Source organism: Cyclopterus lumpus, chromosome 8, assembly GCF_009769545.1.
Source record: "Cyclopterus lumpus isolate fCycLum1 chromosome 8, fCycLum1.pri, whole genome shotgun sequence".
Classification (NCBI taxonomy): Eukaryota; Metazoa; Chordata; class Actinopteri; order Perciformes; family Cyclopteridae; genus Cyclopterus; species Cyclopterus lumpus.
In genome coordinates, this window is record NC_046973.1 from 13,523,702 (window position 1) to 13,538,131 (window position 14,430).

The window sequence follows — 14,430 nt, forward strand, 5'->3', positions numbered from 1 at the left end:
GGAGGAGGAGGAGGAAGCATGGCGAGCATCAGCAAGAAGAACGAACACGACATTAAAGTGCGACCACAGTTGGACAAAAACACACGTTTGTTTCGTCAGTTTCTGTCAGTTTTAGAGGCTGTTTTCTTTTCTTATGTTGGATGACAGATGGTGCGGTTATAGCTACAGATGACCTGTAAGACGTTGTATGATACAACGCTTTCCTCTAAGACCAATGTCTCAAGATTTCTCAAAATGAAATGTAAGCCCCCTCCACACGTTTTCTTACACTAGGTTACCATATGAGAGTCAAGGGGTCCTCGTGTTAGGAGAAAGGATAATGTACTTTAACTGGTACGTTTAGTGAATATGTTTATATGTGTATCTTGCATATTGGACAAACTCCAAATACATCTGAATATTTTCCCTAAAAATAAATATACATGTTTTCTGTTTCGCTGTAAAGTCAAAAACCGAGATTGATTATAACCTGAGAAACCATAAACTGTTCAATTTCCTTCATGTTAGGGATGAAAACAAATTAAAAGAAACCAACAACAACATAACTTCATCCTCTCACTGGAAAGCATCAAACAAAGAGCTCCTATTCTTCTTTGGTTCTGAAGGATGAGCGCAGCACCCGTTCCAACGTGCGTGACGATGTGTCCAGGTCTTGTGGGACAAACAAGAACTAACAGCTTCCAGTTTGTCATGAATCCAGTTCATGTTCATCAAGAGTTCTGCTTCATTCAAAGATTATTTCCACACGCGCACACACACACACACACAGAGAGCCCTATGCTGCCTTCAGGCTCTCAGATGTTAGTGACTGATAACACAAAGACATATTTATATTCAGTATAAAACTTAAGTAGGTTACAGATGAGACGTATTTATTCCTGTAACATCGCACACAAACTGAATGATAATAACACACTCCTGTCTTCTTTCAAGGTCGTCTCTTCTGCTGCTTAGAAAACCGCCAACTCTTTGATAGAAGTCAGTTAGGTTGTCTGCTTACATTTTCTGTATAAACCAGAGAATCTGAGTAGCTGTTCTCCCAGCATGCTTTGCTCTCACAGCAGTCAGGACTACAGCTCATCAATGAACAGCAGAATGACAATTTCTCATCTGGACAGCCAGCTTCAAGCTACCGTCTTCCTCTGCTGAGCGAAGGAATATGTCCACGAGTGGCTGCTTGTGGCATTATAATAAAACCAGCAATAGTGGAGGTAATACAATAATATTGATAGTAAAATCAGTATCAGAGTAGAAATGTGACTAATAATAATAATAATAATAATAATTGCAGCTGCGAGCAGCATTGATCAAGCCCTTGCATCTTCATAGGACTCAAAATGTGTGTTTCTGTCCTCATGATTCTGTCCTCAAACCCACGATCTGTTGAACCGACAATGACAACCCCAAATAAACCCACCTGCACACGTTAGGAAAAGTGCTTTATTCTGCTCAGCAAAGGCAACAATAACATCCGTTGACCTACAAATGTAACTAATACTTCCAGCGAGCAACCGGCAGCACGATCGAGCGCGTCGCCGGGGTTCCTCCTGCTTCCTGCGCTCAAGAGACGACTCCGTGCTTCCTGCCCGTCTGGATGAAGGCGTCCACACAGTGGTCGATGTCTTCGTCCGTGTGGGCGGCGGAAATCTGCACGCGGATCCTGGCCTTGCCCTTTGGTACGACGGGGAAGGAGAATCCGATCACGTACACCCCTGTGGAGGGCGAGAGAACATGTTAAAAAAAAACTCATAATAGCACCCGAGAACATGAACTACATTATTGTTTTCTTCTTTTCTATGAATTTCTCCCTTTTAACAGTTAATACAAGATCCTGGCAAAAGATCAAAACTTTTTTTTTTACAAAGCATCTCAGCCCTTAGGAAAGCTCTTGAAGAAGGGAAGGGGACTTTTTAACGGGATTCTTAAGTAGAGGAGAAAATGGTGGAAAGACATAAGAGGTAGCAGAAATATGAAAGAGTTAATGAAAATACTTGAGGTAAAAGATCTCGTCATAAACCGTAAAGGAGAAAGTTCTTAGAGAACGTCACAATTCTTTGGAATGTCTCAGGTTTTTTCGTGACTGTGAGCAACTCTTTGTTCCCAGTGGCGTCCCAGTGGTTTCCACTGGTGCCTCACCGAGCTTCAGCATGTCGTCGGACATCATGGAGGCCAGCCGGGCGTCGCCCAGCATCACGGGGCAGATGGGGTGAGCCAAGCCGGAGATGGTGAAGCCAGCCTGCGTCATCTTGTTCCTGAATCTGGACGGACAGCCAGAACAGAATATATTATTCTACAGAAGCATCGTCAGCAATATCAGATTTCTAATACACAATTATCGTGGCCTACTTGATCTGTAGAACATTTAAACAAACATACTCACCAGTCAAATTCATCCATTATTTCTATTGTGCCTTTTGTGGCAAATTTTTATTATTTACACCGTCAGCTCCCAAAGCAAATATGAAACACATGTTTCAAGAGAGGCGTAACTGTTTTCGCCAGAGGGCCTATAGCCCCCCCTCCCCCCTCTCACCTCATGGTTTTGGCCACCATGCTCTGTGAAATCTCATTGGAGGCCAGCAGCAGCTCCACAGCCCGGGTGGCACAACCCACCACCGGAGGGGGGAGGGAGTTGGAGAACAGGTACGGCCGCGAGCGCTGCCTCAGCAGGTCGATGAGGGGCTTGGGGCCGACTGTGTAGCCACCTAGCGGGGAGGGGGGTGGGGGGACGACGACAAAACGTATAAAACGGAGAAGGGAACATTCAACTTTGTTGAAGGAACAGCGTGCCATTTTTGGGGAAATTAGCTTGTTAAGTTTGTTTTCTGGTGGAACGTTAGATATTAAGGTTGACACAAATCTACTGTACGTATGAAAAATATATGGCGGTTAGCTTAGCATAAGCAACAGGGGCGGGGGGGGGAGAGACGCACCAGCTGCTCCTCCCAGTGCTTTCCCCAGGGTGGAGTTAATGATGTCCACTCTGTCCATCACGCCCAGGAGCTCGTCCGTTCCTCTGCGAATCAACGGGAGGAACACCATTAGCTTTCACACCGATAGTCAGACGTCTAGACTCGTCCTTCTACAAACTCAATGTCACATCAGTGAAGCTGGAGGTTTTTATTATGTTTAACGAACACTTTCATCCACATCCAAGACATTTAACTCCCAATATGTTTTTCTCATATGAAATACGTGATGTTATTGTATCAGGTGCTATTTAAAAGAGACAGTACATCCTATCCTGCTGAAATAAAGCAGCATTATTCAACATGTTCTGATTGTATATGCTTAAAAAGGGAATGAAGTCCAATGTTGAACAGCTAACATGGCACTCAGGTCCCCTTGAAACTGTCTTTACATGATCGGACACGCAGCATTCTAAAAAGAAATGCACCTTTTGAGTTTTTATTATTTGTTTGCGTTAATCAGGATCTTACCCACCTGCCTCGGGGCCCCAGGAATCCGGTGGCGTGGCATTCGTCTACAAACACCATGGCTCCGTACTGTTCGGCCAGGTCACAGATTTGCGATAACGGGGCCACGTCTCCGTCCATCGAGAAGACTCCGTCCGTCACGACCAGGCGCATGCGAGAGGACTGGGAGGACAAAACGGAGCCTGAATCAACACCGTCATCCTGATCCCATCACCTCAGGAATTTGGCTTTAATGAGCCGGACCCGTGTCAACCTCGTCTGAATAGATCCGTAATATTGTATGTGCGGTGGTGATTTAATACGATTGTTGACATGTCTTATTTCTAAATAATTAAAAGCCCTCCACCCTCCAGTGAATGTTGGCGAGGATTTGGGAGGTAGCAAGCATGGTTGCTTTACACTGGAAAATGTTATAGACACTCAAAGGGCACACTGTGCAGCTTGTTACAGAGACAGACCAAACCGGTCTTCTAAATTTTTGGCAACGCCCAGAGATTTTTGGCCAGTTGAAACAGTTGCAAGCATATTTTATCAGCTGTAGCTTGGTTATTAAAGTAACCACAGCTCCATGAGTTGGTGGCTTGGCTTGCAGGTGGATTCTAGAGCCACTCTAAAAGGAGTTATGTCCCCCTCTGGTGGCGATTTGCACCCAACGCACAGTGAAAGAATGACTGCCCATAATGGATTTTTATGAATATACCGTTTCAGTGTACATGACACTTAGCAATCAAACTCCATTGTTTTGATTGTCATTATCTCCGGTAAGCAAAAGAAAAGCTTACATTTATATTATGTTTTAGAAATGTACTACGGTGCAAATCATGATTTATGAACACATCTATAATGCGGTCAATACTTATGACAATTATATCTATTTGGATTTTTCGCAAACACGCCCCAAGCAAACAGTCAGTATGGACGGACACACACACACACACACACCTGAGACTCTTTGAGCTTGGTCTCCAGGTTCTCGAGGTCCATGTGTTTGTAGCGCAGCCTCTTTGCTCGACACAGTCGGATCCCGTCGATGATGGAGGCATGGTTTAGCTCATCAGACAGCACTGCGTCCTCTGGTCCCAACAGAACCTGCGTGTGCGTACGAGAGCAAAGGGATACTTCACTCATCACAATTAGGAGAGCTCGTTCCTTAACGCAGGAGCCCTTCCCCCCCGTGAAGCGTGGCGTACCTCAAACAGTCCAGCGTTGGCATCAAAGCAGCTGGCGTAGAGGATGCAGTCCTCCCTCTCGTGAAACTGCGCCAGCTTCTGCTCCAGATTCTTGTGCAGATCCTACAAAACACACAGGGCGAACCCTTTAACCCTCAGACCTGCAAACTCATGAGGGGTGAAAAGGGTGACAGGGGGGGGGGTAATATTAGTATTAGCCTACAGCAAGATATTAATGAAAACTCTTCGCAAAAGCTCCGGCACTTGACGACATGTTGTGCAGTCAACGCGCCTGGCAGCATTAAAGGATACATTCAACATGACGATGGATAACGGTGGTTAATGCTGATGAAATTCTAACTGAATGCTGCAGCAAGCTGCTCCACCGTCATGTTTCTAGACACCACTAACTCCTGTGTGTAGTTATTCAATGTGGGTGATTATCGGAACACAATGACAGTGAACAGTCAGCGGACAGCGGCGGTGGAGCTGGGCGTAAACTACGGTCTGCATGTTTCATTTACACACTGTATGAAGCGTAAAGTGGTCTCAAATTGACTTGACGTCAGATAACGAAGTATGACATACATATAAGACTGACAATAAGAGCGTTTTGTCAAGTATTTATTGAAGTTGGTAGTATATTGAACAGGCATCAACAGAGCCACCTACTTTGTCCTTTACTCTCGTCCTCGCTCCGTGTCCTCGGCGTATGAACCAACCACAGCCTCCCGAACAGGTCGTGTATTTTACCGCAAAGTCATCCGTGTTTAGTCTTTAACAACATACCATAAAACGTGAAAGAGGCTAAACGATGAAAATGTGTATTTCCTAGTTAGTCGACGTGGGTCCTGAGAGGCCACTCCTACAACACATCTGCCTCACGGATGTAAACAAAAAAACAGTTAATTAAAAAAAACAGTTAATCTCGCACACCGGCCAGGTGACATGACCGCCCCCCCGAAAACAAAAACTCTTCGGATCTCCACGATCCACGTGGATGGCATATTTTGATTTCAAAACCCCGAATTTCGCCGAAAGGTGACACGTTTGCAGGTATGAACCCTCCACCTACCCGACCCAATTGGCAAGGTGCATGATTTGAGTGGCCAATCGGGCCTCGTACCTGTGTGCCACAGATGAATCTGACGGAGCTCAGTCCAGCACCGTGCGTCTTCAGAGCATCGATCCCGGCCTGCACCACCTCCGGGTGACTGGACAGTCCGAGGTAGTTGTTGGCGCAGAAATTCAATATGCCTGAGAGATAAAGAGTTTAGATGGGAAACAGGAAACCTCTTTGATCAGAAGGTCTCAGATGAGTAAAACACAACAACAACAAGTGCAAACTGAATAGAGATACGCTGCTATGGAAGTGTATAACGCCTCGCTGATTGTGTCCTCCAGTCAACTAACGTAGAGGCAGAGCGCCCAATGAATACACAGCACTCAGCAAATAACGTCAGCTATGTCTGTGTTTGTCCTCCTAGCGGTGCGTTCGACGACAATCGGGTCACATTGCGACCGCGTCGTTACATGAACATACACGTTGTATGCACAGTCGTGTAAACTGCCACCACTCACCGCTGCTGCTGCTGCCGTCCACGTTGATTCGAGGTCCCTGCCTCGACGTGATGATCCTCTCCGATTTCCACGTCCCCGCGGATCGGATGCCGTCCAGCTCGCTCTCCAGCACCGCTCTGGCTTCCGCGACAGCGGAGTAGCTCCGGTTGAGAGCCCGGGCCGAGGGCCGCAGGGCGCCGCCGACCGGTCTCGCCAAACTCCGGGCAACTTTTCCAAGATACATGACCGCGGTGCCGTGTGTGTGTTTAAAAAAAAAAAAAGAAAGCAGCTGTCACACGTTGCGGGAAAGGGCAGAACTTGTTGAGAACCCGGACGCGGCGAAACGTGGCCGTGTCACGTCACAGGAGGGAGGCGTATGTGTGGCGGGCCAATCAGAGGCCAGGGCACTTGCGAAGTTGGTTTGTTCTGTCCAATCAGGTTTCAGACTCTACTATGGCAGCCACATGTTCCCTTCTAGTTCTTTCTTTTGTCAACACAACTTGTAACGCCCATACGGTGTTCTGCATTATCAACTGCAGTGTGACGGATGTGTATGAAAGCTAAACAATCACAACATTGTTTAACATGGGATTGTACCAACAACATACAGGAATTAAAAACAAGATGTGCAGTGTCCTCATAACTGCACATGGGCACTTTAGCATGATAAATAAGAACAGCCAGACTTCCAGTTAATAGTTTACGTTTAATATGACAATTTGTCATGACTTCCTGTTAAACTTCAAGTAAAACATCTTCACAAGGGAATGTTGGATGTAAAAAAGAAGAAAAACTACAACAACCATCATTCCAGTTTTCCTTGATATTCTACTACATCAATAAGGATGTGAATCATCCAATTATTTAATTATGCAACAGCCGAGCTTTCTCTTACATACAAGCTAACAGTGTTTGCTACTTACAGGGGCGCTTTCTGTAATCATGTTTAACAATATATATATATATTTATATATAGAACAGCAATATAATACATAATCTATGTTGCAAAAGTTATCTTCTGTAACAATACCCCCTCTTAACAGCAGGAATGTAACTATATAAAATGTGCAAATGTTTGCATTCCACACATGGACAAACCCTCATAACAATGTCAAGTAAAAACCTCAGCCCCTTCATAAAACAAACACATTTTTTTTTTTATCAGTAAAAAAACAAACAAAAACGACACACGCTTGCTGCTCAGTAAAGAGCAGTTACCATAGATATGGGTAGTGTTTCCCAAGTCAAATGTGCCCTTCAACCCATTCACCGGGAAGAAATGTCCCTTTCTCAGCTGAGGGCGCGGGAGCTTCATGACTGCCGTCAGTTTGGCGGGTTCCAAGCGTAGCTTAAGACTCGGAGTGGTTGGTGTCCTGCGAGGACGCTCTCACCGACGGAAGGCGCTCGGCTGCTTTTGCTCTTCCTGCCAAAAACTTGTCAAACTCTGCAGAGGGAGAGAGGCAGGATGAAATTAGAGAACACTTCAGAGATCCACCGTGATACAGAAGTACTGTTTTAGAGCAGTAGTACCGGGTCAAACTAACCCGGAACTAATTCATTACAGAGTTACTTAATCCTTTCCTGTTACATAAGAAGTCAAATATGGCAGCAGTCTTTAAAAAAAAACTGCATAGCCGTGTTGAGCTCTTGTGCTGAATAGGTCTGAGGAGAGGTGGTATGTGGCACCCAGTGCCCCGGGAAGACTATAGTGCCACCTACGGGTCAAATGCCAAGTATTTAGCAGCAGACGCGAGTCCGATTTGTTGAAACAGTCAATTCAGCACAAAATTATAATTTGCCCCATTAAAAACGTTTATGATACGTACATTATGATATATGACACACCAAATGTACAGAGAGCTGAACATAGAATGACCGCGCAGTTACTGCAGGTGTACACGGGTGCCAAAGGAAATGAATGGATGATGAAATAGGCCTGTTCAAAAATAAAATAAATACAAAATTTAAGAAAAGGATAAATTGTGAGCATCCTCACCTTCACTGGTCACGCCGTCTGAATCTTCAAAGTCATCATACTGTGTCACAAACAGAAAATATATTATGGATAGATAGAAGAAAAGCTGCTATCCTGTATACTTCTGCAGCAGCCTAGTTGGTTACTTTTGCATGTGTTGTTTTTAATAAATCTGTTTTCTGTCAATCTGAATTCAATCATTAGAGAATATATTCTGTGTGATTTTGTGGATTCCATTGCAGGAAAAGGTTCCATTTAGTTCCAATGGGCGATGCGCTGCTCTGTGGGTCATGTGACTGGTCATGATTCATTCTGTTGGGCTGTTACGTTGTTAAAATGCCACTCGTTCAAACCATTAATGTTCGTGCATATTTCTCTGTTAAGGAAGATTCAAAAGGGAGCAATATCATTGCATGAAGGGATGTGTTACATTGTTGGAGCCAGCTGGAGCCCAGACATGGTCAAACCGTACACCCCAGCTCGTTCTCTTCGCTCGACTTCTGCCAATCGGCTCGTAGCTCCATCACTGCGAGCTAAACACTCAACAAAGTCACGACTGTTTGCTGTCCTGGCTCCTCATTGGTGGAATGAGCTCCCCATTGACATCAGGACAGCAGAAAGTCTCTACACCTTCCGTCGCAAACTAAAAACACATCTTTTTCGACTATACCTTGAATAGAGAAGGTAGCGCTGTAGTAGCACTTTAGCAGCACTTAAATGGCTCTTACTGATAGCACTTTGTAGTTTAACACTTTAGCAGCACTTAAATGGCTCTTACTGATAGCACTTTGTAGTTGAACTTTATTGAAGAAATTGTACTTTCTCGATTCTTGTTGTTCTGAGTTTGTACTCATGGTTTAATGCACTTATTGTAAGTAGCTTTGGATAAAAGCGTCAGCTAAATGACATGTAATGTAATGTAAAAGGGGAGCAATGTCATTGTGTGAAGGGATGCGTTACATTGCTGGAGCCAGCTGAAGCCCAGTTCCACTGATAACGACAATATATATTATCTACGTATTGATTGGAGAATGTAGGAAATTCAGTAATTTACCTCATCATCCAACTCTAACCATTTCTCAATGTCATCCATTACAGTGGACTGGTTGATAGGAATCTGAGAAAGAAAGCACAACAGGAAGGTCAGAGCAGAAAAATATGAGCCGCTGGTTTAGCTTCATGAAGATGAAACTAAAACTACCAAACCAAAAATACAAAGTGACAACCACACCTTGGGAACCAAACCATGACAGGTATGACAACGATGTAGCATATCAGGACACTACACGTCATGCTTTCTGATGGGCGGAACTCCAAAAAAAACATCTTGCGTTGGCTTCACTACATATAAAAACATGCAAACCATTTGGGTTTCAGCTCAACCACCCAAATCATAAAAAAAGAGATCCAAACAGCAATCCAGACCACAGCAACAAAATAAAAAGGCAACCTCATGACAAAACAAAGTGACAAGAGGGTGCGGAAGGGTGAATCAATGTGAAAGCCGGACACGGACGCACCATTCCCCTTTTAATCATCCAATCTAACTTGGGTGAGGAGCTGCGGGTGGAGGCGGGGCTGTCGTCCTTCACGCACAGACAGAGTTCATTTAGAAGGAAAGCAGTTACAGAGACAAAAAGTACACACATTTATTGACTCAACCGAGGCACTTTTTACAAGCCAAGTAGTTCTTGAACTGAAACTCAGACCCCCCCCCCCGCCATTCCCAAAAATCTCCTCTCTCCTCCCCAATATGCATAACACAGCTTAGACGTTGTGCACAATATCATGCAGATCTATACAGCGGGCTCGTCAACCTCAGGGTTCAACTTGATGTTTGTGTCAAATGTGAGGACGACAGTGCGATCCATTGTTTTTTGGGGTTTTCACTACAAAAGCTAGAATAGTTTCCAAAGCCAAATAAACAAATTTCCACACTGATTATTTCCACATCAAAGGTCATATGGCAGACAAGATAAAAGTCCCGGCCCTTTTGCTTACCGCGACAGCGTTGCATAGTCGGCTGTCCAGGGCCTGAGCCAGGCCGTCCGCTGCCACTTCACTCTGCTCACTGAAACACAAGATTTGCATTTTGGTTAACCGCCATGCACGATAAGGATGTCAGGCAACACAAAACACATTTGAGGGAATGAGTCGGAATTAAATTCCAAAACAAAGAGACATATTTGCGAATGGCAATCCCAGAGAATTTTGCTCGAGAAAGAGCTCCATGACTTCTCTGTAAGATTGTATTTGTAAAATATTGATATAAAAGATCAGCAGAATTTGCTTTGATATTCACACTTTATGCCTCCACTTAAGTATAGTGGTTGCCAAACATTTTATCTAATGTACCCCTCAGATGAACCCATCCTTTATCGACACCACCATGACAAACTGGTGCTATTTAACACTATCAATCATATATTGGATATTAATGTCAACTTTCACTGTAGAAGCTGGACTTTAACCATTTATCCATTACTTAAAATATATATATTGATTACTTTTGGCTAACTATTGAAATACGTATTCAATATCTTTAGTTAACTGTTTAAATATGTAGCATATAGCTAACGTTAACTATTCCATTTGTATTCATTACTTTTGACTACCTATTCAAAACTGTAACATTACATACACTTAGAATTGCACTTTTTCACACGTTTTCATAAACTTTTTCCATGTAACTTACTCTCATTGGGAATAACTATTTTTACTTAAAACCAAAAATACAACTTTTGCAACTTGTGTTTGCTGTGTACATCTTCAAGGTCTTATGGCTGATAGTCTTTCTGTACCTTGGCATTTGTCGAGTTGAGACCTTTATATTCTGTGATAACGTGTCTTCCGATTCACTTGTACCTGCAAGAGGAACAGTGAGAAGTTAACTGAACATGTGCAGTACGTAGGTCATGTTCATACATACACGACTGGAGTACTTACTAAGTTTTGCCATCTGACTGGAAAAACTGTCAGCTTTTGACATGCTGAGTGAGCTGACCCCTGATTGGCTGACGGACTCAGGCGTCAAATCGAAGTCCGTCAGGTTGACGTAAGTGTGACTCTGGACGGACAAAAAGGGAAAGTCCATGACTCATCCCCGAGTGAGAAAAACCACCAATTCAAATTTGACCGACATGTTGTTTACCTTCTCCGCTGTGCTTTGACCGTTTGGTATTTGTCTTCCAAACCTGTGAACACAAAACCCCCCAAATCATATCGTTAAATGGTGAAATACAACCTGTTGAAAGACTACAATCCTCTTATTTTCTTAACGAGTAAGTGCAATAGAGTCAACCTGTGGTAGCGGGTAAAGGCGCTATTCATCTCATCGTTAGCTGCCAGCAACTCTTCGATCAGCTTCTCCTCACTGAGTCTGGGGACCACCTTTACAATCCTGTCTTGCATTTCCTTACATACTGTGTATAACTGCTAATGACACAATCAGACAAAAAATGTGTGGGCGGGGTTTGACGGAGGAAGATGCGACACAAAATATATAAAGTAGGAGATCAGTTAAGGGAAAGGCACTGTTACTCAACATGACTGGAAGGAAATGAGTTGCACAGAATACATCACATCATTAAAACACACACACACACAAAAAAAGTGTGTGTGTGTCTGTGTTTTTTATTTACCTCCAGCAGCTCCATGTCTGCTTGTTTCACCGTGACAGGATCCAGCTGAGTCATCATGTCTGACATCATAGTCAGGTTGCTTCGCACCACTCCTAGCTCCGTCTTCAGCTGTTTTATCTGGGAGATCAATGATATTTCCTGAATACGCACATCTACAGGCATATATTGATTTCATAAGTGCTGCAGGACATAAAAAGGAGTTGTGAAACAGCAAAAGATCCGGTGATTTCTAGGAAAACAATGCAATTGAAACTCTTAAAAAAAAAAACACACACATCCATCTCTAGCGCAGCAAGGCCATCACCTGTCTGGGAGTGAAGGCATTGTTTCCCTCCAGGGCCAGTTTTAGCTCGGAAGTCAGCGGTGGGATTAGTGGAAGTTTGGAAGAGAGGAGCACGGCGGGCAGAGTAGTGACAGCAGGCCCATTCCCAGGCGAAAGCTGGTGAGCAAATGCACAGAAATGACCCGCAAGAAAAGGAAGAAAAAAAAGACCAAGGAGATGACAGGTAGCACCCGAAAATCAGCGAGTGAGTGCAGTAGCCATGCTTGTACCTTTTGGGGGGCTTGGACGGGCGTGTAGCCGTCCAGCTCCGTCATGGGGAACTCAAGTCCCTTCCTCCGCAGGTCTTCGTACACGGACACCACGCCCGTCAGGTCGGGCGAGCTACGGAACGCATCAGCCCACGCCTTGACGAGAGACAACCACAAATTACCATAAGATAATGAGAGCAATGTGAACACACCAAGACTGATTACAACATGCTACCAAACATGTAATGTGGCTTTTTTTCCCTCTTCACCTGGATAATGCTGAGCACTCTGTCATGCAGGACTAAGGGAGGGTTGTTTTTTGGGATGATCGACCGGACGAGAACCCCCTCCACAAAATCCCGCGTGGTCACCAGGACGTGAAACTTGTAGCCGCAGTTCTTCACGCATGTCTCCAGGATCTAACACAGGGAGGGAACGCAATAGCTAGAACTCAAACCGGGTGTAAACACAAACTGAACATGAGGGCGAAGAGGGAGCAACACTCACAGTGAGCGCCAGCATGACCTCCTTGAAGTTCCTGTTCCCCACAATCCTTTTCTTTAAGGCTCTGACCGCATCTTTAGGTCTGTAAATCAGAGAATGTTTAACAGTCAAAGGCATATAACCTCCAGAGAACTTGTTTGTTCCTGATGTTGACATAACAACACCCCTCCCCGCCACACACACACACACACCCTTCTTCCGAGCTGTTGATCATGTCGCAGATCTCCATGTTGAGGGCCCAGTCTTCTGATGGCATGCTGGAGCTGGTCGCACTCTCTGCAAAGAATACAAAATTAAAAATGCAATGTTGAATAATATAAAACGGCAGACTAAAATGTATTGTGTATACATATATATATATATATATATATATATATATATATATATATATATATATATATATTATTGATTATTAATAAGATGATTTCATGAATGCTTAGTACATTTTTCTCTGTATTTAATAGAAATGTATTCATTGCATAGCAATTCTAACGCATAGCAGTTGATGGAGTAGTGTTTTTTTCTGATTTGTATAATAATGACAGATGTATATTTAATGTGTTTACAAATGTACAATGAATAATACTGTCTTTACTATCATAACATCTGCTTATATCTTCGTTTTCTAATCTCCATCGGTAACTGAACACATATGTGCAAACATTAAGCTACAGTTGAACGTGCATCTAATTTGGGTCAGGAGGCTGTGGCTCACTTTTTGTCCTGCCCAGCTATTGGCAGGTGAAAAACAGACACAAAAAACAACCAATCAAGTTGAGCCCCGCAGCATCTAAATCCCGCCTCTGTCAAACCATTGCTTTAGCGGACGCGTCACTCAACCCCGCAACCCGCGGCTCCTCTTGTTAGCCTTAATACATTTACCTTATTTTCACCATATCACTGCATTGACATTATACACGCGTTAGCTGGCGCAATGTTTTTATTTTAAACAACGCGGGCCGTGATTAAAAAGGGTAGAAGCGGCTCGACGGAGATGCGCGTGCCGGGCGGCGGAATGACTCCCGGTAAAAGGTGACTGAGCCCGACTAAAGAATTCGGTTTGATACAATGTAACGATTTGCGGAAAGGTTGTAAACACTGCTCACCGATTCGCTGTCCCACCGCCGTGCTGAACGGATTCCCCATTAAAAACTCCATGTTGGTGAGGGCCCAGCGAAGCACCGACGTCCCCCTGGCAGAGCCGTACGCAGCGTCAAGCCCCGCTCGCTCCCGCAGACTGCTGCTGCCTCGGCGGCGACGGCGGCGCACACAACAAAGTGGGGCACCAGTTGAACTGCGTCACGCTTTAAAGTGACAGCAGCCCGCTCTCGTCCGGGTGCTCCTGGGAAGTGCCTCCTGTCTTCATATCAAAATGACAACACACTGTTCTTCCGCTTTAGCTGTGCAGGTGATGTCATCCGTTCGTTACCATGAAGACTTTAACACAGGTGGTCACGTGCGAAACTATAGCCTGTATACCAAGATGGACACAGACATTTGTCTTAATACTAACTGTCCTTATTAAAAATACGGTATAGAAAAGTATTAACATTTGAGAGAATGAGCATTGTTACACAAAACACATGTTGTGTTATATTTGTCACATGCATCAA

At 44.2% G+C, this 14,430-nt stretch overlaps 2 protein-coding genes across 4 annotated transcripts; both read right to left on the minus strand.

Annotated features, from left to right (window-relative positions):
* Window positions 1-1,422: 1,422 nt before the first annotated feature.
* gcat (glycine C-acetyltransferase) lies at window positions 1,423-6,542 on the minus strand. The gene is made up of 9 exons (XM_034539910.1): window positions 6,188-6,542; window positions 5,733-5,863; window positions 4,628-4,729; window positions 4,380-4,526; window positions 3,445-3,599; window positions 2,934-3,016; window positions 2,534-2,705; window positions 2,137-2,258; window positions 1,423-1,712 (listed from the first exon to the last, which is right to left on the minus strand). The coding sequence occupies exons 1-9, from the start codon at window positions 6,408-6,410 to the stop codon at window positions 1,561-1,563; spliced, it is 1,287 nt and encodes a 428-aa protein (XP_034395801.1). The 5' UTR covers window positions 6,411-6,542; the 3' UTR covers window positions 1,423-1,560.
* Window positions 6,543-6,852: 310 nt separating this feature from the next.
* On the minus strand, window positions 6,853-14,165 carry tom1 (target of myb1 membrane trafficking protein). 3 transcript variants are annotated; one of them, XM_034540023.1, is made up of 15 exons: window positions 13,924-14,165; window positions 13,009-13,093; window positions 12,821-12,899; window positions 12,583-12,732; window positions 12,335-12,469; window positions 12,087-12,221; window positions 11,783-11,899; window positions 11,443-11,573; window positions 11,293-11,335; window positions 11,088-11,208; window positions 10,943-11,006; window positions 10,143-10,212; window positions 9,196-9,258; window positions 8,163-8,202; window positions 6,853-7,610 (listed from the first exon to the last, which is right to left on the minus strand). In XM_034540023.1, the coding sequence occupies exons 1-15, from the start codon at window positions 13,973-13,975 to the stop codon at window positions 7,516-7,518; spliced, it is 1,380 nt and encodes a 459-aa protein (XP_034395914.1). In that variant the 5' UTR covers window positions 13,976-14,165; the 3' UTR covers window positions 6,853-7,515. The 3 variants fall into 3 exon arrangements, with proteins under 3 accessions (XP_034395914.1, XP_034395913.1, XP_034395915.1); XM_034540022.1 differs by having other exon boundaries at window positions 11,443-11,576; window positions 13,924-14,163; XM_034540024.1 differs by lacking the exon at window positions 12,087-12,221 and having other exon boundaries at window positions 11,443-11,576; window positions 13,924-14,161.
* Window positions 14,166-14,430: the final 265 nt, after the last annotated feature.

Coding starts and splice junctions, on each gene's coding strand:
- gcat (XM_034539910.1), bottom strand. CDS start 6,410: ATGTATCTTGGAAAAGTTGCCCGGAGTTTGGCGAGACCGGTCGGCGGC. Junction 3,600..4,379: donor CCAAGCTCAAAGAGTCTCAG/GTGTGTGTGTGT, acceptor TTGTCCTCCCAG/TCCTCTCGCATGCGCCTGGT. Junction 3,017..3,444: donor TTCCTGGGGCCCCGAGGCAG/GTGGGTAAGATC, acceptor GTTGATTCGCAG/AGGAACGGACGAGCTCCTGG.
- tom1 (XM_034540022.1), bottom strand. CDS start 13,975: ATGGAGTTTTTAATGGGGAATCCGTTCAGCACGGCGGTGGGACAGCGA. Junction 12,900..13,008: donor ATCAACAGCTCGGAAGAAGG/GTGTGTGTGTGT, acceptor TCTGATTTACAG/ACCTAAAGATGCGGTCAGAG. Junction 12,733..12,820: donor AGGTCATGCTGGCGCTCACT/GTGAGTGTTGCT, acceptor TCCCTGTGTTAG/ATCCTGGAGACATGCGTGAA.